This window comes from Xyrauchen texanus, chromosome 2 (genome assembly GCF_025860055.1).
Source record: "Xyrauchen texanus isolate HMW12.3.18 chromosome 2, RBS_HiC_50CHRs, whole genome shotgun sequence".
In the NCBI taxonomy this organism is placed as follows: domain Eukaryota; kingdom Metazoa; phylum Chordata; class Actinopteri; order Cypriniformes; family Catostomidae; genus Xyrauchen; species Xyrauchen texanus.
This window is the reverse complement of record NC_068277.1, coordinates 4,361,260-4,387,455: the sequence shown is the minus strand read 5'-3', so window position 1 is coordinate 4,387,455 and position 26,196 is coordinate 4,361,260. Positions and strand designations below refer to the sequence as shown.

The 26,196-nt window shown below is 39.2% G+C and overlaps 1 protein-coding gene across 3 annotated transcripts in view; it reads right to left on the bottom strand.

The window, feature by feature from the left end:
* lrp4 (low density lipoprotein receptor-related protein 4) overlaps positions 1 to 26,196 on the bottom strand; it is a 116,275-nt gene that overhangs the window by 11,502 nt on the left and 78,577 nt on the right. For all 3 annotated transcript variants that reach the window (XM_052140015.1, XM_052140025.1, XM_052140031.1), the window contains exons 13-30: positions 25,482 to 25,638; positions 24,482 to 24,699; positions 17,704 to 17,880; positions 15,933 to 16,058; positions 15,460 to 15,668; positions 15,264 to 15,345; positions 11,098 to 11,203; positions 10,820 to 11,021; positions 10,453 to 10,642; positions 9,556 to 9,687; positions 6,307 to 6,447; positions 6,131 to 6,217; positions 5,564 to 5,735; positions 2,968 to 3,130; positions 2,630 to 2,855; positions 2,104 to 2,407; positions 712 to 930; positions 492 to 626 (exon numbers count right to left, since the gene is read on the bottom strand). In XM_052140015.1, the coding sequence (XP_051995975.1) occupies positions 492 to 626; positions 712 to 930; positions 2,104 to 2,407; positions 2,630 to 2,855; positions 2,968 to 3,130; positions 5,564 to 5,735; positions 6,131 to 6,217; positions 6,307 to 6,447; positions 9,556 to 9,687; positions 10,453 to 10,642; positions 10,820 to 11,021; positions 11,098 to 11,203; positions 15,264 to 15,345; positions 15,460 to 15,668; positions 15,933 to 16,058; positions 17,704 to 17,880; positions 24,482 to 24,699; positions 25,482 to 25,638 (3,046 nt within the window). The remainder of the gene's footprint in view (positions 1 to 491; positions 627 to 711; positions 931 to 2,103; positions 2,408 to 2,629; positions 2,856 to 2,967; positions 3,131 to 5,563; positions 5,736 to 6,130; positions 6,218 to 6,306; positions 6,448 to 9,555; positions 9,688 to 10,452; positions 10,643 to 10,819; positions 11,022 to 11,097; positions 11,204 to 15,263; positions 15,346 to 15,459; positions 15,669 to 15,932; positions 16,059 to 17,703; positions 17,881 to 24,481; positions 24,700 to 25,481; positions 25,639 to 26,196) is intronic.

Sequence of the window (26,196 nt, the reverse complement as noted above, 5' to 3'; positions counted from 1 at the left end):
TCCCAAACAAATGACTCTTATGAGCTGGGTCTTTTGAATCTTAAGCCAAAATATACAGCACGTCCAGTATAGTCCGATTCCCAAACAAATGACTTATGAGCCGGGTCTTTTGAATCTTAAGCCAAAATATACAGCACGTCCAGTATAGTCCGATTCCCAAACAAATGACTCTTATGAGCTGGTTCTTTTGAATCTTAAGCCAAAATATACAGCACGTCCAGTATAGTCAGATTCCCAAACAAATGACTCTTATGAGCTGGGTCTTTTGAATCTTAAGCCAAAATATACAGCACGTCCAGTATAGTCCGATTCCCAAACAAATGACTTATGAGCCGGGTCTTTTGAATCTTAAGCCAAAATATACAGCACGTCCAGTATAGTCCGATTCCCAAACAAATGACTCTTATGAGCCGTTAAACTGAAGTAAACATCTCCGAGTGCTGCAGAGGTGTAGCAGATCATCAGGTTCAGATTCAAAACACTTCTTTTACCTGCGAGTGTCATAGTCCAGCGTCAAACCATTGGGCCAGCCCAGATCTGTGTTGATGAGAACCTTCCTGTCGGATCCGTCCAGATGCGCTCGCTCAATCTTTGCAATGTGACCCCAATCGGTCCAGAACAAGAACCTTGCAATGAACAAAACAACGTTTAATAACAACAGCAGCCAGTGATCCCAGAAAGTGCAATGACATGTTTGTGTCGTCAACTCACCCCTTGCTGGGGAACACAGCGATGGCTCTTGGTTCATCCAGACTGTTGTTCACCAGAACTTTCCGCGACGTGCCGTCCAAGCGAGCCACTTCAATGGTGTTCCGGCCAGTGTCGGTCCAGTACATGTTTCGGGCCACCCAGTCCACCGCAAGACCATCAGTGGTCTTCAGACCCTGACCGATCACGGTCTCCATATTGCTGCCATCTAAATTTACCCGTCTGAAAACAATGTTCATGTTAGGTCAAGGGTGCAACACAAAAGGTGCAAAATATACTGAAAGTAGATGGGGAGCGGGCATCAAGATCCAAAATGACCCCTTGAGCACTCATAAGATGTGGGATGTCAAGATTGTCCATTAATAACAACTTAAATATCAGTCTGAAGCACCCGTATGACTTCAGGAGACTTGGGATATAATGAGGCATGCAGACTGCTTTTATGGTCCTTATATGGAAACGAGTGAACGTCCCCTTAAAAACACAATTCACTGTTTTTGTTCAACTGAAGGCTTGAATTGGCCAGAACGGAAATATCTGTATTTTAAGTATTGTATTAGTCTTATTACACATATTTGAAGCATTTGAATTTTTTGTATAAAATATTAGAAGTATTTTAATGTTATTATAGATCTATGAAGCATTTCTATAGTGTTTTAATAAAATAGGTTAATCATTTAAATGGCATTATTATATTTTAAGCATTTTAATGATGTTTTTTAATCAAATATATTTGTAACACTTTTTGAAGTATTTAAATAGTATTATTATAGATATTTGAATCTTTATTTTTTAAATAAAATATTTTTGTATTATAGATCGATGAAGCATTTTAATAGTGTTTTAATAAAATATTTCAAGCATTTTAATAAAATAAATTATTTAAATAATATTTATTTTAGATATATGAAGCTTTTAAGTCTTTTTTAAAATGTTAACATTGTTTTAATAAAATATTTCAAGCATTTTAAAAAAAGTGTTTTAATAAAATATTTTATTTAAATATTATTATTATTATTATTTTTTTTTTTAGATATTTGAAGCTTTTAAGTTTTTTTTAAAATGTTAAAATTGTTTTTAATAAAATATTTGAAGCATTTTAGTAGTTTTAATAACATTTTAGGCAAGGCATATTTGAAGTATTAGAAAACAACTATGAACCATAAATTGTGTTTTGATAAATTACCTTTAATTTTATCTATAATGTTTTAATACAGTATTTTTAATAAAATAATTATTTTAACAGTATTACAATTATTGTTAATACTTAAAAAAAAAAAAATGAATTAAAAAGGTGTTTTTTTAATTAATTATCAGTGACAAACAATAAAAGCAACCAAAGCAGCATTGAAACTTAATAGAAGACAATTAATTTTACAATTGTATAAATGATACCTGATGACATCGAGTGACACGTCGGTGTAGTAGAGCTTCCCCTCCATGCTGTCGTAGTCCAGTGAAATCACGTTATGTAACTCGGGTACGGGCACGTGTACGTCTGTGTGATCCGTCGTGTCTAGAGAGATTCTCCGCACACTGACGCGGTTTGAAAACAGCAGGTATGATTCAGGCAGATTATCACATGACCTTCCATCACTCTTCAGCAGGACGCCCGTTGGACACGCACAGGACGTCCCGTTATGACGCGGCAGACACAGGTGAGTGCAGCCACCGTTCCTCCGACCACATTTATTAAAACCTCCAAAACAGAAACAGAGAAGAACGACTTCTAAGCATTAACATTCACTAAGACTTTAAAGCTTTTACAGACAATTTAGTGTAATGAGCCGACCACAAGAGGGCAGCATGTGACCAAACTATTCCTTCAACATTTTAAGACTGTTGATTTGTGGAGTTTAAGAGGATCTTCCAATCTAATAACTGAAATATCTATATATGTGTGTGTGTGTGTGAAATCTACCCGCGGATCTTGCACTGTCCACAGCCTGGATGTCCATGAGTCCGGGCAGGTTAGAGCGGATCGTGATGGTGTTTGCTCCAGTGGCTTTATCAGCTCTGTGAATACTGCGACTCTGCCAGTCCGTCCAGTACATGTGCGGTCCCAGTACCGTCAGCCCGTACGGATGCTGTACAGGCGACACCAGCGTCCTCCGGTTTGAACCGTTCAGATCTGACGCTTCTATCCGCTAAACGGACAAAACCAAGATTCGTATTTACCAAAAAAAAATAACACAAACGACACAATGGAACTTGAAAAAAAGAGATTCAATGTAAACAACCCTGTAAGTTGACGTTAACCTCAGTATGTGCGTCGGCCCACAGCAGCCGTGATCCAGTCTTGTCTATGGCAAGTCCATTCGGCCAGCCGAGATTATTATTAATCAACACAACGCGATCTGAACCGTCCATTGCAGAGCGTTCCAGTTTGGCGTTCTCACCCCAGTCCGTCCAGTACATGTACCTGAAAACAGACAAATCATATCACCCATCACAGTCTGTACATCTTCAGAGTCAGTGCAGGTGTCTCGGCCCTTAAACGGGAGTGGACGGCATAACAGAAACCTTGTGGCCTAATCTCACATAGTTTGGTACACAGTGCCTTGTTGAAGGGGTATACGATTGAACCAAGTCTCTTTAACTTTAGACTTGGCATGTTGACCCACTCTTCTTTGCAGAACTGCTTTAGTACAGCCACATTGGAGGGTTTCGAGCATGAACTTCCCGTTTAAGGTCCTGCCACAGCATCTCAATCGGGACTCAAGTCGGGACTCACGCCACTCCAAAACTTTAATTTAGCTTCTTCTGAGACATTCAGAGGTGGACTTCCTCCTATACTTTAGATCATTGTCTTGCTGCATAATCCAGTTGTGCTTGAGCTTCAACACACGGACTGATGACGGGACGTTACCCTTTAGGATTTTTTGGTAGAGAGCAGAATTCATGCTTCCCTCAATTAATGCAAGTCGCCCTGAAGCAGCAAAGTATCCCCAAACCATCACATGACCACCACCATGCTTGATCGTAGGTACGATGTTCAGTTTGTGGAATTCCGTTTGATTTATGCCAGATGTAACGGGACCCCTGTCTTCCAAACAGTTCCTCTTGTGACTCATCAGTCCACAGAACATTCTCCCAAAAGCTTTGAGGATCATCAAGGAGTGTTTTGGAAAAAATTCAGATGTTCTTCTGGGTTAGCAGTGGTTTTCGCCTCGCCACTCTTCCATGGTTGGCATTTTCGGTCAGTGTCTTTCTGATAGTGGAGTCATGATCAGTGACCTTTATTAAGGCGAGAGATACCTGCAGTTCCTTGGATGTTGTCCTTGGCTGTTTTGTGACTTCCTGGCTGAGTCGTCACTGTGCACTTGGAGGTATTTTGGAAGGACGGCCACTTCTGGTAAGGTTCACTACTGTGTCAAGTTTTCCCCATATGGATATAATGGCTCTCACTGTGGTTCTTTGGAGTCCCAGAGTCTTTGAAATGGCTTTGTAACCCTCCCCAGACTGATGTATTTCAATCCCCTTTTTCCTTATTTCTGGAATTTCTTTCGACCTTGGCATAGTGTGCTACTGGGTGAGAACCTTTAGCTAACTTCATGCTGCTGAAAAAGTTATATTTAGGTGTTGATTTGATTGAACGGGACTGACAGTAATCAGGTCTGGGTGTGTCTAGTCCAGCTGAACCCCATTATCAATGCCGTTTCATAGATTTGGGGATTTAGTAGCTTTTTATATTGGAAGATGAATAAAGCATTGATTAGACAACACTATAAGTAACTTTAATTTTTAATTGCTGCTTTGTTGTGCTTCCTCAGTGAGCGGTTCTCAATCTGTGGCTGCACTGCTTGTGAGGTTTGTCGAGACGCTGCCACCTATTGATGCGGCTCGTAAAAACAGATGTACTTCAAGCTCGATTTACTCATTTGGTAGGAAAATCAGAAGGTTGCTGGTTTGAGCCTCACAGTCACCACCATTGTGTCCTTGAGCAAGGCACTTAACTCCAGGTTGCTCCGGGGGCATTGTCCCTATAATAAGTGCACTCTAAGTCACTTTGGATAAAAGCGTCTGCCAAATGCATAAATGTAAATGTTATCATGTGGCTTGTTGAGCGCGTTACTGTGGAGAAGTAGCGCGTGTGGAGGCTTCACACTATTCTCCGCGGCATCCATGAACAACTCGCGAGAACCACATTATAGTGACCATGAGGAGGTTACCACATGTGACTCTACCCTCCCTAGCAACCAGGCCAATTTGGTTGCATAGGAGACCTAGCTGGAGTCACGCAGCACGCCCTGGGATTCGAACTCACGACTCTAGGAGTGGTAGCCAGTGTCTTTAGTTGCTGAGCTACCCAGGCCCCGATGCACTATTTTATTTTATTATTATTTAAATAAATCACACTAAATTAACGAGTTAAATTGTTAATTGTCAGATCAAACTGAAGCATGGAGTGCCACTTATATATGCTTCCTCTGGGAGATATCATCAGGAACCGTGGAATTAGTTTTCACTGTCAGTTTTTACAATCATATTTAATCAAACTACACCATTATGACACTAAGACATTATAGATATTACAGTTTCATTTTCTGTTAAAGCTGCTTTGAAATGATGCATGTTGTCAAAATTGCTATACAATTAAAAATGACATGATTCAATCGACAGCCCTTATTCTAAATCATAAACATCACAAAGACATCTGCTGAACGTCTTGTTGATATCCGAGATATCCTTATTGACATATGTCTTATAGGTGTATTGCAGATGAGCAATCAGGGTAAAGAACATTACAGTAAATATCTGCAAATATCCTGTCCTAGAATGAGTCTGGAAAAGTCGTTTTTGTGTGTGTGGATTTGTCAAAGTAGAACACAGTAAATGAAGTGAAATGATTTACCCCATCTCATGGTACAGGGCGATGGCACGGGGGCTGTCCAGATTCTGCCACACGAGAACTTTCCTCATGGAGCCGTTGAGATTGGCCACTTCAATGCGGTTTGTACCCGTGTCTGTCCAGTAGATCTTTCTGCCCACCGAATCCACCGCCAGACCATCTGTGGTTATCAGACCTGAAAGAGGGAAAACAATCTCAAGATTCATCTAACATTGAATGAAGAATATGCAATCATACTCCTAAACATCACTGACAAATTCATCTTGCACTACACATATTTTTATCCAATCAAATGTTCTCTAGAACAAGAACGCTCCAGTATCACCTACAACCGACTAGCAATAAACAACTCAATACACAGAATATTAATTTCTCTCTGAATTTTCATGCATTCAATATGATCGGTTTTGCTTATCTGTCATGTAACAATCAGGAAAACCCACAAAATAAGAGGTACGAGTCAACTTTAAAAGACAAGACCTACTTTCGTATTGTTAACATAACAGATTTAGAAAAATATCAGAATTGGCTGACGGTGTAAATGCAGTCCTATAGTTTCTATGATCTTACCAGTTGAGATGATGTCCTCAAGTCCAGTACCATTGACATTGGCTCTGCTGATCTTCTTTAATGTGCTGTCTGACCAGTACACTTTACCTGCGGCACATGAGATCATTCACAAAAATGCTCCAAAAATGAACATTATGCATGCAGATGTACGTGTACATTGAGCATTTTCCACATACCTTCTGTGGCATCCACTCCGATGGCGATAGTGTTCTTCATTGAAGCGCTAACTGTCAAAACCACATCAGCAAAGTACGGGATATCCAGAGAAATCATTCGGATGTCCGTCCGCCGCGCAAAGATAAGGAAGCTGTTCATTCCTTTAACATGAAAGAAAACGATAGGTTTTATGTTATTTACAATGCAAATATCACAACTTCACCAGCTATTAGTTTTGAAATGGCAACATTTACATATTAATAAGAAATAATGACTACATTTTGTGGAGAAGTAAATATAGCAGGAATGATAAAGTGCGTTCTACATAGAATGAGTTTAATCATACAATTAAACTCAATTCTAATAAGTAATAGATTCGTCCTCCGCCACCCAGATTGAGGCGAGTCACTACGCCACCATGAGGACTTAAGAGCGCATGGGGAATTGGGCATTCCAAATTTGTGAGAGAATAAAAAAAAAAAACACGACACAAGGCAGCGGTGGCACCCCCAATCCCACCGGTCAACAACTTTGGGGGCATTCTCATTTGGAATCACATAAATGGTAAAATGGTAAATGGTCTGCACTTATATAGCACCTTTTTAACCTTAACGGTATTCAAAGCGCTTTACATTGTGACTCATTCATACACACATTCATACACCAATGGCGGCAGAGCTGCTATGTAAGGTGCTAGTCTGCCATTGGGAGCAACTTGGGGTTCAGTGTCTTGCCCAAGGACACTTCGGCATGTGGAGTCATGTGGGCCAGGTTTCGAACCACCAACCCTGCGATTAGCAGCCGACCCGCTCTACCAACTGAGCCACAACCCATTGCACGAGGCAAGGAAAAACTCACTTTGAGAATATTGAAGCAGGATGTTGCGTCCAAATATAATTGAATACGTCTGAACAGAACACAACACAACAGTTTTCTCTTTTTCAAATCAGAGAATGTCGTCGAGAATATTCTGTTAGAAAAATGAAGCAAATGAACCCACGGTCATCTTCAGTCATACCTCATGACATCACCCCAGACACATCATTACAGTGACCTCTAACCCCCTACGGCAACTCAAAATGAGGTTCACATTTCAAAAGATGATCCCCTGCCTTTTCACCAAGAACCACGGACAGAACTGCCACCTGCAATCTCTAACTTAAAGAACACCGGAGGCCACTTTATTATATTTCAAATGAATGCTTGAGTTATGGTAGCCAAGTTTATGCTGGTGTTTTAAGATATTTGAGATGGAGAGTGGCATGAACAGTGTGAAATACGATAACGTGAACTTATGCTAAAGGTCACCATTTAGTGGGGTTTGGTTCTATTAGGATCATTTATCATAACTTTAACAATTATAAAAAGTGATTTTTTTTTTTAAATCACAGTTTTCAAAATTAATCATGCAGACGTGTCACACAGTGGTTCACATGATTATAAACAGTGAAATGACTTCCTTGAAATTACCATCACATGTACCATTCTTTGCTAATGGCCATTAGCGAAAGGATTCTGAAACAAACTTTCATTGAACTAGCACCCCCTTCCCACAGTGCCCTTCAAGGGTGCACAAGTTGTTTGCTACGCCAAGATGCTACATTGCTTGGCAATCGTAAACAGCCTATAGTTCAGTCATTACATTTTGGAATAAATTTAGTTAAGCATTATTGGATGTTTCTTCAGCTTCTGGCACTTCTGGAAGAATGCCTTAAAGTTGAAGTCAGAAGTTTACATAAACTTAGGTTGAAGTCATTAAAACTAATTTTTTAACCACTCCACAGATTTAATATTAGCAAACTTTAGTTTGGGCAAGTTGTTTAAGATATCTACTTTGGGCATGACATGAGTAATTTTTCCAACAATTGTTTACAGAACAATTGTTTCACTTTTAATTGACTATATCACAATTCCAGTGGGTCAGAAGTTTACATACACCAAGTTAACTGTGCCTTTAAGCAGCTTGAAAAATTCCAGAAAATGATGTCAAGCATAATTTAGTGTACCTGTGAATGTATTTTAAGGACTAAGTTCAAACTCAGTTCCTCTTTGCTTGACATCATGGGAAAATCAAAAGAAATCAGCCAAGACCTCAGAAAAAAATTGTGGACCTCCACAAGTCTGGTTCATCCTTGGGAGCAATTTCCAAATGCCTGAAGGTGTCATGTTCATCTGTACAAACAATAGTACACAAGTATAAACATCACGGGACCACGCAGCCATCATACCGCTCAGGAAGGAGACGCATTCGGTCTCCTAGAGATGAACGTAGTTTGGGGTGAAAAGTGCAAATCAATCCCAGAACAACAGCAAAGGAGCTTGTGAAGATGCTGGAGGAAACAGGCAGACAAGTATATATATCCACAGCAAAACAAGTCCTATATAGACATAACCTGAAAGGCTGCTCAGCAAGGAAGAAGCTACAAAAAAAATCCAGACTACAGTTTGCAAGTGCACATGGGGACAAAGATCTTACTTTGTAGAGAAAAATCATCTGGTCTGATGAAACAAAAATATAATTGTTTGGCCATAACAACGTTTGGAGAAAATGAGTCTTGCAAGTAGAATACCATCCCTGGAGCATGGGGTGCAGCATCATGGGGGGTGCTCAGAAGGACTCTGCACTTCACTAAATCGATGGAATCATGAGAAAAATTTGTGGATATATTGCAGCAACTCAAGACATCAGCCAGGAAGTAGCTGGTCACAATGGGTCTTCAAATGGACGATGACCCTACAAACTCAAATTGTGAAATGGCTAGGACACAAGTCGTATGGTGTGTCCATCACAAGTTCTGACCAATCTGAGAATTTGGCAGAACTGGGAGCGAAAGGATTCCAGCAACTTGACTTAGTGAGACCAGTCTGTCGAGGACGGACAAATTCACAACTTATTGTGAAAGCATTTTACCCAAGTTAAACTATTTAGAGGCAATGCTACCAAATACTACCAAGGTGTATAGAAACTTCTGATCCGCTGGGAATGTGATGAAAGAAATAAAAGCTGAAATAAATAATTCTCTCTATGAAGAGAGAATTATTATATCATTGAAATCACTATTTCAATGATTAAATGTCAGGAATTGTGAAAAACTGAATTTAAATGTATTTGGCTAAGCTGTATGTAAACTTCTGACTTCGACTGTAGCTAGTGTCCTGATATATGGGCCCTGAAACAGTTTAAGTTATGATGGTTTTGTGGGAAGTAAATTAGAAACTGAATATGTTGGAAGTTTAATTGAATATCCCTGTAATAGGTACTGTACTACCGTGAGTGCAAGTCTTGCCGTCTGCCTGTAGGTTGATGCCGGTTGGACACGCACAGCTTGAGGCTTTCGGAGCAGGAGCCAGCAGGCAGAGATGACTACAACCTCCGTTATTCACCGAACACTGCGTCTGGACTTTAGACAGAAAGCAAAAAGAGAGCGAGAAGTGAGAGAGGAAGGAGTAGATATGGCAGACCAATCAGATGTGATGGATGAGGCCTCTGGATGTTTCATTAGATCATAATACAAGAATGAGACGAGAGACTGAAAAACAGCTTCCACTGGTGTTCATCTGCTGTCTGACAACACACACACACTCACACCTCTAGAAACACTGATCTGCCAAGCATAAATGTGTATTTAAAAAAATTCCATATGACCTATAATTCATAAAAGTTTTACAATATAAAAATGCACCAGACTCGGGTTGCCACTCTTGCTATACGGGACACTTAATAGTGTTAGTGTTTCACTCTCTGGGGCCCAGGTCAGGAAGCAGATATACTAGCTAAACCGACCATCTGCTGGCTGCCTTAACACATTACTGAGGTCATATAAACTATAACACAGAGACTAGGGTTGCCACTCTTGAAGTTGTATAATAGGGGATACTCTCTCTATAGGTTTTGTGAGGGTGGGGGTGTGGGGTTGCCCCATGTGACTCTACCCTCCCTAGCAACCGGGCCAATTTGGTTGCTTTGGAAGCCCTGCCTGGACTCACTCAGCACACCCTGGATTCGAACTCACAACTCCAGGGGTGGTAGTCAGTGTCAATACTCACTGAGCTACCCAGGCCCCCATTCACTGCTATTGAGGTTTATCCCACTATTGTTTACTTTGATGTTCCAAACCCAGAACATTTTAAAAGTGTCCATTGAGATTCTATTCTGGTATTTGTACCTGTAGTTCTGTGATGGTGGAACATGTGAATGTCCATGAGGTTCTCCAGGTTCTCAGCGAGTGTTCTCCGATCTAAACCAGTGAGTTTGTCTGCACTCTGGATGCTCTTGGACTGCCAGTCTGTCCAGTATATTCTGTCCTCATGGAGCGTCAAACCAAATGGATGAGGCAACTGACTGCCAATCAACACCTTCAATGGAGAAAAGAGAAGGAAACAAAAAGTTATTGTCTGAGAAATAACTAAATGCAACTTATTTTTGTTTTGCAACAACATGAAGTTGAGTAAATTACAACAGAATTCTCATTTTTAGGTGAACAACTTAAGTTTTAGGAACTTTAGATTTAATCCAGAAATGCAGTGCTCTACCTGTCTGCCTGATCCATCAAAGTTGCCATACTCGATGGTCTTTACACTTGCATCAGCCCAGTACAGTCTCTCAGTCTCGTAGTCGATTGCTAATCCATTTGGCCATGTCAGGTTAGTTGAGATGATAACTGTACGGTTTGACGCGTCCATTCCAGCACGCTCAATCTTTGGATTTGCACCCCAGTCTGTCCAGTACATGTATCTATGACAAAACAAAACAAGATCTGTATACTACTGCAGTGTTCTTATGATTCAATGGCTGTAACTATGTGACCTACCCTCCGATCGGATCAACAACAATGTCTCGGGGACGGTCGAGATTCTCCCAGATGAGAACTGTGCGCATGCTTCCATCCGTGTTTGACACTTCAATTCGATCCGTGCCTAAAAGTTATACAAACTTAACCATTGATATTTTTTCAATTGTTATTTGACCAATGGAAGACAGAGGAAGTTTTCGTGAAACCGGTTTATTTTTGACACATGATCTCAGAAACTGAGCATTAATCACATTACTTGTGAAAATGCCGTCATTGTTTACTCACCACTGTGTTGTTATAACACTATATGACTTTATTATTCTGAACACAAATGGAGAAATTGTGAATAAATGTTGTGCTCAGTGATGTCATACAGTGTCAGTTTATGGTGACCACCTCTTCAAGCTTCAAAAGAACACAAAAGTATAATTCAGAAGTCTAATAAATAATTCCATGAGTTATGAAAATACGATAAGCTTTGGTGAGAAACAACCCGAAATCGAATGTATTAATTTTCACTGACCGTTGATCTGTGCGCGTTCATGGTAGAGCACGAGAGCAACAGTTCACGCAGCCCCCTCGCGACATTGGGGCGTTCAAGCGAAAACTAAATTGATTATCTAAAAGCAGGTCCTCCAGAGCGATAGTGACAACAGAACGCAACACAGCTGCACACAAAACAGAGAACAGAACTAACTAACATGTCTGAAGAGTTTGTAGTCGAAGAATTGAATCATTTCTATGCCCAGCCTTATTTTTTTGAACCAGAGTCCTCAATCGAAGAGAGAGGTGAAGTAGGCAGAAATGTCTGTCACCTTTTCTCCATTCTTGAACCAGTGAGTATTTATGACAGACGTGAAGAGAGCGAGACCTCTGCAAACACAATCAGTAGGTGTAACATACTTGGCCGAAATCAGAATGAGCTTTATTGTCATGTATGCTTACACAAGGAATTTGTCTTGGTGACAGAAGCTTCCAGTGCAAAGAAAATGCAACCAAATATAAATACATACAAACATATACATAGTGAACAAGACCCCAAGGTACTTGAACTCCTTCACTCATGACCGAAAGAACTAGGTCGAGAGTACAAGCGGCCGATAGGGTGAGGAGCTCAGTCATCCGTGAGGAGCTCGGAGTAGAGCTGCTGCTACTTTGCGTCGAAAGGAGTCAGTTGAGGTGATTTGGGCATCTGGTAAGGATGCCCCCTGGCCGCCTCCCTAGGGAGGTGTTTCAGCTGGGAGGAGGCCCCGGGGAAGACCCAGGATTAGGTGGAGAGATTACATCTCCACACTGGCCTGGGAACGCCTCGGGGTCCCCCAGTCAGAGCTGGTTAATGTGGCTCGGGATAGGGAAGTTTGGGGCCCCCTGCTGGAGCAGCTGCCCCCGCGACCCGACTTCGAATAAGCGGTTGAAGATGGATGGATATACATAGTGACAAAAAAAAGATATAACAGATAAAAAAAAAAGAGAGATATACAATACAGCAATAATGTTATACAGTGGGTACGGAAAGTATTCAGACCCCCTTAAATTTTTCACTCTTTGTTATATTGCAGCCATTTGCTAAAATCATTTAAGTTCATTTTTTTCCTCATTATTGTACACACAGCACCCCATATTGACAGAAAAACACAGAATTGTTGACATTTTGCACATTTATTAAAAAAGAAAAACTGAAATATCACATGGTCCTAAGTATTCAGACCCTTTGCTGTGACACTCATATATTTAACTCAGGTGCTGTCCATTTCTTCTGATCATCCTTGAGATGGTTCTACACCTTCAGTTGAGTCCAGCTGTGTTTGATTATACTGATTGGACTTGATTAGGAAAGCCACACACCTGTCTATATAAGACCTTACAGCTCACGGTGCATGTCAGAGCAAATGAGAATCATGAGGTCAAAGGAACTGCCTGAAGAGCTCAGAGACAGAATTGTGTCAAGGCACAGATCTGGCCAAGGTTACAAAAAAAATTCTGCTGCCCTTAAGGTTCATAAGAGCACAGTGGCCTCCATAATCCTTAAATGGAAGATGTTTGGGACGACCAGAACCCTTCCTAGAGCTGGCCGTCCGGCCAAACTGAGCTATCGGGGAGAAGAGCCTTGGTGAGAGAGGTAAAGAAGAACCCAAAGATCACTGTGGCTGAGCTCCAGAGATGCAGTCGGGAGAAAGTTGTAGTAAGTCAACCATCACTGCAGCCATCCACCAGCTTTATGGCAGAGTGGCCCGACGGAAGCCTCTCCTCAGTGCAAGACACATGAAAGCCCGCATGGAGTTTGCTAAAAAACACCTGAAGGACTCCAAGATGGTGATAAATAAGATTCTCTGGTCTGATGAGACCAAGATAGAACTTTTTGGCCTTAATTCTAAGCGGTATGTGTGGAAAAAACCAGGCACTGCTCATCACCTGTCCAATACAGTCTCAACAGTGAAGCACGGTGGTGGCAGCATCATGCTGTGGGGGTGTTTTTCAGCTGCAGGGACAGGACGACTGGTTGCAATCGAGGGAAAGATGAATGCGGCCAAGTACAGGGATATCCTGGACGAAATCCTTCTCCAGAGTGCTCTGGACCTCAGACTGGGCCGAAGGTTCACCTTCCAACAAGACAATGACCCTAAGCACACCACTAAAATAAGGAAGGAGTGGCTTCACAACAACTCCGTGACTGTTCTTGAATGGCCCAGCCAGAGCCCTGACTTAAACCCAATTGAGCATCTCTGGAGAGACCTGAAAATGGCTGTCCACCAACGTTTACCATCCAACCTGACAGAACTGGAGAGGATCTGCAAGGAGGAATGGCAGAGGATACCCAAATCCAGATGTGAAAAACGTGTTGCATCTTTCCCAAAAAGACTCATGGCTGTATTAGATCAAAAGGGTGCTTCTACTAAATACTGAACAAAGGGTCTGAATACTTAGGACCATGTGATATTTCAGTTTTTCTTTTTTAATTAATGTGCAAAAATGTCAACAATTCTGTGTTTTTCTGTCAATATGGGGTGCTGTGTGTACAATAATGAGGAAAAAAAATGAACTTAAATGATTTTAGCAAATGGCTGCAATATAACAAAGAGTGAAAAATTTAAGGGGGTCTGAATACTTTCCGTACCCACTGTATATACAGATATACAATTATGTGCAGGTTATGTTATATATGTAGGATATGTTAAAGAACATAAATGAAATTGCACATGCTTGTATTGACAAAATGAAAGTATTTGGGGACAGTTTTAACTGTTCATGAGGTGGAAGGCCTGAGGGGGAAAAAATGTTCCTGTGCCTGTCTTGTTTGTGCTCTGTAGCGTCGGCCAGAGGGCAACAGTTAGAAAAGGAAGTGTGCTGGGTGAATGGGGTCAAGAGTGATGTTACCAGCCCTTCATCAAATCAAGTAGTTTTTAACTGACTAGCGAGATGCTGGCTTTAATACACTCTTATGAGGAAGTGTTTTGGACTGGTGCCAGTTCACAGCTGATGGAGATACCTGGCTCGATGCCGAAAATAGAAAACAAGTGATGGATGGCATGTAACATCACTCGCCACGGCTGGTTAGGACACAAACTCTATCATAGGAAAGATACTCGTATGCTGTCAGTTTAGGACATGGTGTGACTGCTGCCTGTAGCCTCTTCTATTTTCTGTTTGATTTCAGAGTATAAAATAAGGCTGGGCACAGAAATGCATCAAGTCTTTAGTAAGTTCTTTCTCTGTTCTGTGTGCAGCTGTGTTGTGTTCTGTTGGCGCTGAATTTTTGTTTAGATAAACAAACGAGTTTTCGCTTGAACGCCCCAATATATGACTTCTGAATTATATTTTTGTGATCTTTTGAAGCTTGAAGAGGTGGTCACTATAAACTGCCATTGTATGACATCACTGAGCACAACATTTATTCACAATTTCTCCCTTTTTGTTAAAAAAAAGAAAGTCACATAGTGTTATAACAACACAGTGGTGAATAAACAATGACTGAATTTTCATTTTTGGGTGAACTATCCCTTTAACTAGTGCATTATTGTGGACCCCTAAAATAAAGTGTTCCCATTTTCATTATTATGATCAATTTTGTCGATTAATCGTTGCAGCACTCAATTTGTTTTTAGCAATAGAAGGACTAGTGAGGATTTTGACCGGATTATGGTTTGGAGATTAATCAGAAGTGAATTTATTACCACAGTTCTTACCTGCATCAGTCCAGTAGAGTTTGTGTGTGAGCCAATCAATAGCGAGACCAGCAGGACTTTCCAAACTGGTGTCCACCACAACCTGAGACATCAAAACAGCTTCTGTTAAATTCCATAGAAATACAGAACAGCCACATAATGAGCTTTTTGTCCATATCACCCCCTGATTTGGATCTCAGGTTGATTTCCCACAAACCTCCTGTTTGGTACCATCCCATTTCGCTCTGTTAATGGAGTCGGTAGTGACATCAGTCCAGTATACGTATTGCTCACTAGATTCCCAGTCCAGAGCCACTACGTTTCGAACATCGGCCAGTGGAATGACAACATCCAACTTGTCCTCAGTGTCAAAGCTGATTCGACGGATGTCCGTCCTTCGGGCAAAAAGCAGGAACTTGTCAAGACCTGATCAAAGACCAAAGGTCTCCTGTCAGTTCTTCAGATTTCAGATGTTCATCAGGATCATTAGTATAAAATTATTTAATCAGGCGTCATAACAAACTGAAAATGCCAAATTAAGCATGAAACTGGAAATAACATTCTTATTTAAAGAATAAAACGAATCAAAATTGGAGTTTTGTGAATTTAAGTTCATGTCTGTTAGCTTTGAGGTCATCTTTTTATTAACTGAAACTATTTCATTAATTGTGATTGGGTAGCAGTACTCACTCGGGGCACAGTTGAAATGATCCACCTTCTTAATGCCTGTAGGACATGTACAGGTGTACGTCTTACTGCTGGGGAGACACAGGTGACTGCAGCCCCCGTTATTGTTACCACAGCGATTTCTCCCACCTACAAATAACCAGAGAAAATCTGAATTTCACGATTACTTCAAAATGCTTTATAAAATGAATATGATTTTTAATATATTTGAAAATTCTAAAACACAAGGAAATGTATAAGATAGTTACTTTAAGATATTAAGACAAAAATCAAAAAGTACTGATTAAGAACATTATTTTGCTGTGATTTTAAAATGTTTTTTAAACCCCATTCAAATGCAGCAGCCAGAGTGCTGACGAGAACCAAGAAATATGAACATATTAGCCCCATTTTAATTTAAATATTCAGTTAACTACATACAAAGCTTTGAATGGTCTTTCTCTGCGGTACTTAAGTGATCTTCTGACACGCTATATTCCATCAGATTCATTACGATCACAAAATTCTGGCCTGTTAATATTTCCTAGAATATCAAAATCCACAAAAGGAGGTCGATCATTTTCCTATTTGGCTCCTAAACTATAGAAGTCTCCCTAACACTGTTCGGGACTCAGACACACTCCCTCAGTTTAAGTCTAAAGACTCCATTTAGGCAGGCATACACCTAATTCATCCTTCAACCCACAATTAGGCTGCTTTAGTTGGGTCTGCCAGAACCAGAAACACTGATCATGATCTATAACTCTGCAATAAATTGAATGGCATCTATGCTAATATTATTTAATTTGTTTCCCTGTCTCAAGCTCGGGACTCCTATCCTGAGGTCACCAGAACCGGCTGGATCCAGCACAATTCCCGCTTCGTGTTGGACTCCACTGCTACATGTCTCAGAGATGATGACTACATGCAGCCAGTGCCAAACATCACGTCAGTCTATTATGATGGACTTCAGAGGATGAACTGATGTCAACTCCAACCATAAGACATGGGATACTTCACATGCCATTGCCTGAACCTTGGACGAACCACACCGAAATTACCAGCCAAAAATGCGCAATAAAAATCACGACTTCTGTTTATCATTTCATAAAAACAATATAGTTACACTACTACTCAAAAAGTTATTTTTATCTTCAGGTGTTATATATATATATATACACACACACACACACACATACATACAGTATATATATTATAAACTATAATATAAATCAAATAATTTAAATTAAATTTTATATATAAATAATTGTACATATAATATTTACTTGAAATTTAATAGAATTTATTAAAACGTATAGTACAATATTACATTACAGTATTATATAGATATAGTATAATTTTATACATATGTAATTTATATAATATTTGATGTTATAACAGAATTTGTATTATATAATTATATCGATATAATATACAAGTATAGAAAAATGTTAGTTTTGTAAATAAGCAAACACTTGTCTGATAGTGTAAATGTAGTAGAATGTCAATAAAAGAAAACATTTATTTTCATTAGCATTTGTAAATCTATTCTAGAAAAAAAGATGGTTAATATAAAGAAGCTCAAATATAAAATAGTTTTGATTTGTTTAACATTAATTTGGTAACTACATATTTTTCATAATTTCATTGGTGTTATTTCACCGTTTCATTGTGACTTTACTATCCCTCTAACTTGTGAAATATAGTTTTAATAAAGACTGTGTTCAAACTTTTGACGAGTAGAGTATTTGTAAACATCTTGTACTTCACAATTATAAACTCGAAATAATCTGACCTGCCGGCTGCCTCTGTGGATGCAGCGTATGGATGTCCATGGGAAAATGCAGTTTATTCCGGATGACTTCCTGGTTCTTGCCAGTGAACTTGTTTGCACTGTTGATACTCTTGGTGTGCCAGTCTGTCCAGTAGAGACTATCTTCAAACACGGTGATGGCAAAGGGATGTGGAAGACCTGGCAGAGATGGATTGACAGATCAAGACTGTGGGTGAGTGGAGTAGAAAGGAGGGTTGTCGGAAATATTGCACAAGACCAACAGCAAAGGAGATGCAATATTCATCACCACAGATGTGTGAGAGAAGACATAAATGTGTACGTTTGTTGTAAAATGAATATCGCTCATGCATGAAATAATAAGCTTAATAATTATAATAATGAGTTCTAATTAACAGCTAATGAAAATACAATAGCAACCGTTCCGGAAGTAAAAATCCCATCCATTTTCTCTATAGAGAAACAGGCCCATCATGTGCTCTGAGGTTAAGTGACGATATATGCTTTTGTAGAAGCCACGAGTCAATGTGCATTTTAATTCATTTATAAGAAAATCATGTTGAGAATCCAATTTCCCCAGTAACGAACTACACTACCCATAATCCCCAAGAGAGTTCCACCAATCAGAGATGTTGCTGTTACTTTGGACACTTAAATCACGACAAAAGAGTTTTGCACAGATTACCAACTCCAATGAAGCGTTGTAAATGTAAACAAATCTCAAACTACTTGAATAAATATTTGGCAATAAAATATTTTGTTGTTGGCTTGGCTGGTCATGTGATCTCAACATGATGCGACCCGCTCGATGTAAAATAAAACGGCTTTAAATTAGGCCGTTTATTAGGCATTGTTTTAAACATTATTTACATTTATGCATTTGGCAGATGCTTTTATCCAAATCGACTTACAGTGCACTTATTACAGGGACAATCCCCCCGGAGCAACCTGGAGTTAAGTGCCTTACTCAAGGACACAATGGTGGTGGCTGTGGGGATTGAACCAGCGACCTTCTGATTACAAGTTATGCGCTTAGCCCACTACGCCACCACCACACCACTTTTAAAAGAACTACTCAATTCTTTGTGTAAAACATTGTATTGAGGAACAAAATGACTGAGTGCACCTTTAAGTGTATAAAAAGCTGAACTATGAGCAACAGTCAACTAAATAAACCACATCAGACACGGCATGATGAACCATTTGAGCTGTGATTGGTGTTTGGCCATTATTGGTAATGCCTTTAATTCAAACATTGAATAACCCCATTTTCTTTCATCTTGTTTGAATAACTGTCACTTTTAAAGCACATACTTGTGACTACAGTCAATGGTCAAAAACATTCAGTCATTCAACCATTGTTAAGTTTCAAAGCTATTCATGCTAATCATAAAAAAGATATAAAAGAACCACTTTTAGTCAATAAAATGTCCATTAAATGAAGCTTCTTTGCTTTGGGAAAAGGGAGGAATTAACCAGACAAAAGATAAACATGCAGTCAATACAGATATATTGAAAAAGGGGCATCGATATTCTTTAATATCTCATATTGTAAGTCAGTATAGATCACTTCTCCTTTAACCCACGGGAAACACTAGTATTCATTTTCAAGCTGGTTCTGGCTGGTTAGTGCTAATCTAATAGGTGGATGAGCACAGCCATGTTGTTCATAAGCAAAGCTTAGCCATTAAACCATTATTGTCTTTCTGGTGAAGATCAAGGCAGAGCTGCTGGTTAAGCTAGTTAAGTATCATGGTGGATACACTAACACACCAGAATCTTATGTATGGGACTGGCATATATAACACAACATATGCTGGTGACAAGCCAAGCAGGTCTTAAAAGCAAGTTAGCACTAAAACACTTTGCTTCACATTATGAGTAAAAACTTTATTTTGCAATCTATATTCAATAGGTAAATGGGTCTCAATTCCGGTCCTTGCAATTTTGTGTTTTTATCTTGTTGCTATTTTCATTGTTAAGCACAACATATATTGTGTTTTCTAAAACAGTTACATTTACATTTATTCATTTGGCAGACACTTTTATCCAAAGCGACTTACTAAAGAGGAAAACATAAGCAAATCATTTTAAGGAAACAGTGGTACAAAAGTTATGGCACTTTAAAAGTTTCACTAACATCAGAATGGTATTCCAAAAAATTTTTGTTTAGTTTTTTGTTAGTGACTGGTTAAGTGCTCTTAGAAAAGATGTGTTTTATTTCATTTTTTGAAGACAGAGAGTGAGTCTGCTTCACAGATCGAGTTGTGAAGGTCGTTCCAGCAACATGGTATGATGAAGCTGAAAGCCTGAGAAAGTGTTTTGGTTTGGGGCCGTACACAAAACACATAAACGTGAAAAAAAAAAAAAAAAGTGACACGCAGTGCCAAGAATAGATTGCCGATGTCTCGAGACGTACTTTTAAAAGTTGCTCTTTTTAACTTGACATGTCATCTAAAAAAATGTGTGGCGTTATAACACCATAAACACTGTAAATGTCGTAACATTGGTAAATACCTAAGTTTGGGATAGAAATAATAATTGATTACATTTATGGTCAGTGAGAGTTGATTTAGGTTGAATTTAGTCTTGATAACTAAAATCATGTTACCACACAACGTTTGCATGTGTGTATTTTATTGTTGATGGACTGGACCCATTCACTTGCATTGTAAATACCTTACTATAACCATTTACTTATTAAATATTTTTATTGTAATCAGCATTATGCAAAAAATGCTGTCGATTGAGCTTACATTGAACTTTTTCCATGCTAATATCATTTCTTCTATCCAAGCTTAATATAAAGAGACTACAATAATGAATAATTTCTCGACACCTGTAAACACTGTGTCTCTGTGACACTATAAAAGCTTAGACCCGCCCAACAATGTTACTCAACCAATGACGTGAGTTGGGGGTGGGACTATAGGACCGTTTCAAGAGGCGTATTCAGAAAACATTGTTTATTTTTGCAATTCCGTTCGGTGGCGCTAACAAAACAAAAAAAGATATATGCAAGATATATGCTTAAAAAAGGAAACGACAATTAAAATATAAATATATTGAAATCAAGTCTTAATATCTTATGCAATTTTGCTTCTTAAGTTAATTGATCTCGTTTTAAAAGATGTTTAGATATTTTTCTTGGAAAACAAGACAAAAACAATCAATACTTGGTAGTGACATTAAAACCCTTTAAACACCCATTCTACCAAAATACAAGTGTGTCCCCCCTCTCTCTCCAGGTGTGCACACAGAGCGGGCGGTCGAGTGATCTTATCGGTAAACACAAGCAAGGCTGGGTTTGAGTTAGCAGGGCAGGTTGACTTTTACATTTATTTTTTCTTTTGTTTCAAACCGCCATCTGCAGTCCCTTCTTGCTGGTACCCTTTTCTCTTCTCCATCATCATCATGAATCTCTTTTAATCATTGTTTTCCACTCAACATCTCTTTTGAGAGGGAACGCACCCTGAATCTATAATGCTGGTCTATCTGGCCACAGCACGAACAGCTGCACATCTGTGCTGAATTTTTCTCGGAGTGGAACGTTTGTGAAATTGAAAGAGCTGCATTTTCAGGTGTAAATACTCCCAATTCTCTCCCAGGTGCACATCTATTCGGTTCCTGCTCGCCTTACATGCCAAAACAAAAATAAAACCACCCACTGAGATGCCGGCATGTGTGTGTTTGTGACAGCTGGTTGCACTCAAACACACGTCAGAGAAACAACCTTCACAAGACAACTGTCCACTGCACAGTTCATCTATTAAATGTATTCTGTTTCTTTTGGAAAACGTAAAAATAATTGAAGTGTATTTTTGAGTTTAAAGTAAAGGAACAACAGTATAAAGGTTAATTGGTAACACTTTCCATATTTCTATAATGCATTGTATCGGCATTAGTAATGTCTCAAAATACACCTTATAATAGGTTTTATCTAGTGGTCGACTGTTGTGGGTTTTTTAATGGCCAATGGCGATGCCGACATACAGTGAGGAGGGTCACCGATAGGCCGATAGGATGCCGATATACAGTGAGGGGGTTGCCGATAGGATGCCGATATACAGTGAGGAGGGTCACCGATAGGCTGATAGGATGCCGATATACAGTGAGGAGGGTCACCGATGGGCCGATAGGATGCCGATATACAGCGAGGAGGGTCACCGATAGGCCGATAGGATGCCGATATACAGTGAGGAGGGTCACCGATAGGCCGATATATCACACAATTTAATATAGTAAATAAACATAAAATTGCTAAATAATAATAATACTCTAATTTAGCACTACATTTAATAAATTTCTCACAAAACTAAAAAAATAATTTTGTATTTTAAATGATAGACAGCAGTTTCTCCAGATTTCAGTTTAGTCATCAAATGCTCATAATTTATTTGCACATTAAGAAATTGTTAATATATTGAGGAAATGACAGTACACACAGCAGTCCAGCAACCATGGATGACATGTCCACGTTAGCAATTATGGAAGCCCAAGAGTGCCATTTAAAAAACAACGAAGGAATAAATGATCAATCTATTAATTTGAAAATAAAAATGTGAATAAAGCAATTTATAAATGGACAAATAAAAGACAAAAATTGCCCAAATGGGAGAATAAGTTATCAATCAATTAATTTGAAAATATAAAACTTAAATGGACAAAGACACAAATAAAAAGACACATTTAAAAGGCGTTTAATTCATGTTTAAAATGAGTACAATAAAATTGTACATTAAAAAATCATATATATTTCATGTTTAAAATTTAAATTTTCAAAGGTTAATTAAAAAACTCATTAATGTACTCATTTATTGATGCATTGAATGAAATTCTAAACATGATTTATTAATGCACAATTTTATTGTTAAATATAAATGACATTTTAAAACATGAATTATATAAACCCATTTAAATGTGTCTTTTTTGTGATATTTGCATATGATATATATATTTATTGATATTTGTCTTCTATCGTTGGAAAAGTTACAGGGAACTGCTGAGGAGAGACTGACAGAAGGAAGATAAATGAGCTGGAGGCTGGATCTGCTGAAGTTTTGTGAGGTTGGTTTATTACACCTGTTTAAATGAGATATGCACATATTTGCAGACTGTACGTGATATTAGTTTTGACAAGAGAGTTCAGAGTTACAGGGAGCTGTTGAGGAGAGAGAATGAAACTGGCGGCATATTAATATAATGAGCTCAAACGCGTCTGCCACGGCTCTGACACAAGGACCGTTTAAATGACACTGTGCTGCACACCGGTCTATTATTGTCGCAACATGATGGCACGCAACATGTGGCAGCAGGCGATTCTCAGCACCCTCAAGAAACAAATTATCCAACGGGGAAAATTTATCAGACAATGCCGAAAATGAAAAGTCAGAATATACTTGTTATAAACTCCTCATAAATAATTGAAACCCCAATTATAATACATTATAATACTTACCTATTCATAGTTATACCCTAGAGTATAATGCATTATAATACAAGCAACATCCAGTTCTATCTGCAGACGTTTTAATGTATTATATGTAATTTGTAACCGGTATGCTTTAAGTGACAAAAACAATGTCTTATAAACATCCATAAGATATTTTAAAGTGGTTATAAGACTCTCTCTCTATTGATCATACATGTAGCCAATCTATACTGGACTTTATTGAATAACTCTATTTAAAAACACTTTAAACTCTGCGCTATATCACGAAAAAAGTTTATGCTTTCTGCATTTGTTACTTAAAATGACAAAATAAGGCCGGAAAACATTCACAATGAAAATGAGCGCCCCCTTGAGGTAACGGGGTAGAAATATTAATATAAAGTCCTTCACATAGCACATAAATGGACATGTCATATATCGAATGAAAGCTCACACTCTCAGGAGTGTGACTGTACAGTTAATTGTAAGTAAATTATCACCTTAATACCACAGTTCTAAAGATTTTCAAACGATCACAAAGTGAAATTGTATTTTTGTAAGACATCAAATAAAATGTCTCTTATGCGCCAATCACTGTTGCCATTAGCACAAACTAGACAAAATATGTATATCTGCTTTTACTTTAGGAAGTTCTCTAAATTTTATAAAATATTTTTTACTTCTCTGTGAGCTTGCTTGGCTTGCTATAATCCAATGTTATATCTTAGATGTCCAGAACAAAATATGTCATCCAGAAGGAGAAGCGTGCAAAACAAATCATCAGAAAATAAAACTATTGCTGATAAAATGTTTTGTATCATCGGAGGATCTCAGCTTTCTAATGTCACCTAGATTGAGCTTGTAGTCCACTCAGAGGCCGAGATATTCAATATAACAATGAGGGTGGTGCTTGAACTGAACATTAGACTGAATGTCTATGGACGAGCACATCTGTGGGGGCTAAAAGGCATTACAGCGCCACCTAGATCATGATCGCGAGCTGGTTACACTCGTTTGAAAGTGCAGATGAGATGCCTTTAGCTGATTGCGAGATTATCATTAAATCTGCCTCGGCAGTCTTAAATAGGCGATCACTTGGGCGGCCATTGGCATTGTTCTTTCTCTGCTGTCCGCGGCCCAGTCCGAATAGTCCCGAGACCCACCAGTTGAGAAACACTGTTCTAAAGTATAAAATTTTAATTTTCAACCTAACAATCTGTTTTGTCCCATTTCTTCAGAATCACCAAATCACAATGTAATTTGAAACAATCTATTAATATTTAACTAACAAAGAACATTGTAAAGTGTTCCCAAATGTAATTATAAAGGTTTTTTGGTGTTTATTTTTACCTTGGCTGATGACTGCTTTTCTGTTTTTGCCATCCAGGTCGGCGCGTTCAATGACGTGGTGTTTAGCATCCACCCAGTACATCCGGTGACTGGCGTAGTCTATGGTGAGTCCATTGGGCCAAAACAGGTGCGTATCGGCAATGATTTTACGATTCGAGCCGTCCATGTTGGAATATTCAATGTGTGGCATGTTTCCCCAGTCAGTCCAGTAAATCTTTCTGAAGCATAAACATCAAGAAATGTGTTTCAGTTACACCAGAAATAATAATAACAACATTAATAATATAAAATAATTAAATTACACTTCCTACATATTTTAAATGGTAAATGGTCTGCACTTATATAGCACCTTTTTAAGCCTTAACGGTATTCAAAGCGCTTTACACTGCGTCTCATTCACCCATACACACACGCACACATTCATACACCAATGGCAGCAGAGCTGCTGTGCAAGGTATGTAAGCTAGCCTGCCATTGGGAGCAACTTGGGGTTCAGTGTCTTGCCCAAGGACACTTCAGCATGTGGAGATGTATGGGCCAGGATTCGAACCACCAACCCTGCGATTAGTGGCCGACCCACTCTACAAACTGAGCCACAGCCGCCCTTTAAAGAGATCATTGCACTATGAAAACATCCTGTAACTTTCAGAAATCAGACCGGTTTCTGCTTGTGTGTAGCACCTACAACTCTGCAGTTTATTATTAACAAGATCCCATTTCGGTCTTATCTGAACAGTTTGAGCGGCATATTTCAGCACGGATTGTTTTAAGAATCTGACACAATTATTATGGCAACCATTCAGTATCATAGGATATATCAAAGTATATCTAATCAATCACTGTAGCATGTATAGTGCAAACAGTACAACACGGTGCATTTTCACGGGGTACACATACCATCTAAGCTATACTCGCTTAATGGACCTCTTCAAAACGGGCAAGACAGTCAAACTGCATATTATATTTTGTGGAAAACCCTAGAATTGGTCCGAATTGTTACCCTTCAATGGGGTGTAGAGCAATAGCCCGCGGTTTCTCCATTCTTTGCCATAAAACCACTTTACGGTGTGTGCCGTCCAGATTGGCCACTTCAATACGAGACGTCCCTGAATCAGTCCAATACAGTTTATCATGAATCCAGTCTATAGCCAGACCACCTGAGAACACACAAAGAGCAATCAAAATGTAGCATTTGCTAATTATTGATACATTGTATCATGGGGTAAATCTTTCAAGAACACCTGTCAAGGGGTGGGATATATTAGGCAGCAAGTGAACAGTCAGTTCTTGAATTTCATGTGTTGGAAGCAGGAAAAATGGGCAAGCGTACGGATCCGAGCGACTCGAAAAGGGCCAATTTGTGATGGCTAGACGACTGGGTCAGAGCATCTCCAAAACGGCGGGTCTTGCGGGGTGTTCCCGGTATGCAGTGGTTAGTACCTACCAAAAGTGATCCGAGGAAGGACAACCGGTTAACCGGTGACAGCGCCCAAGGCTCACTGATGCTTGTGGGGAGCGAAGGCTAGCCTGTCTGGTCCGATCCCACAGAAGAGCTACTGTAGCACAAATTGTTGAAAAACGTAATGCTGGCCATGATAGCAAGGAATCGGAACACACAGTCCATCGCAGCTTCCGAGTATGGCAAGAGGCAGAGGCAGTGTGATGCTCTGGGAAATGTTCTGCTGGGAAACTCCAGGCATTCATGTGGATGTTAC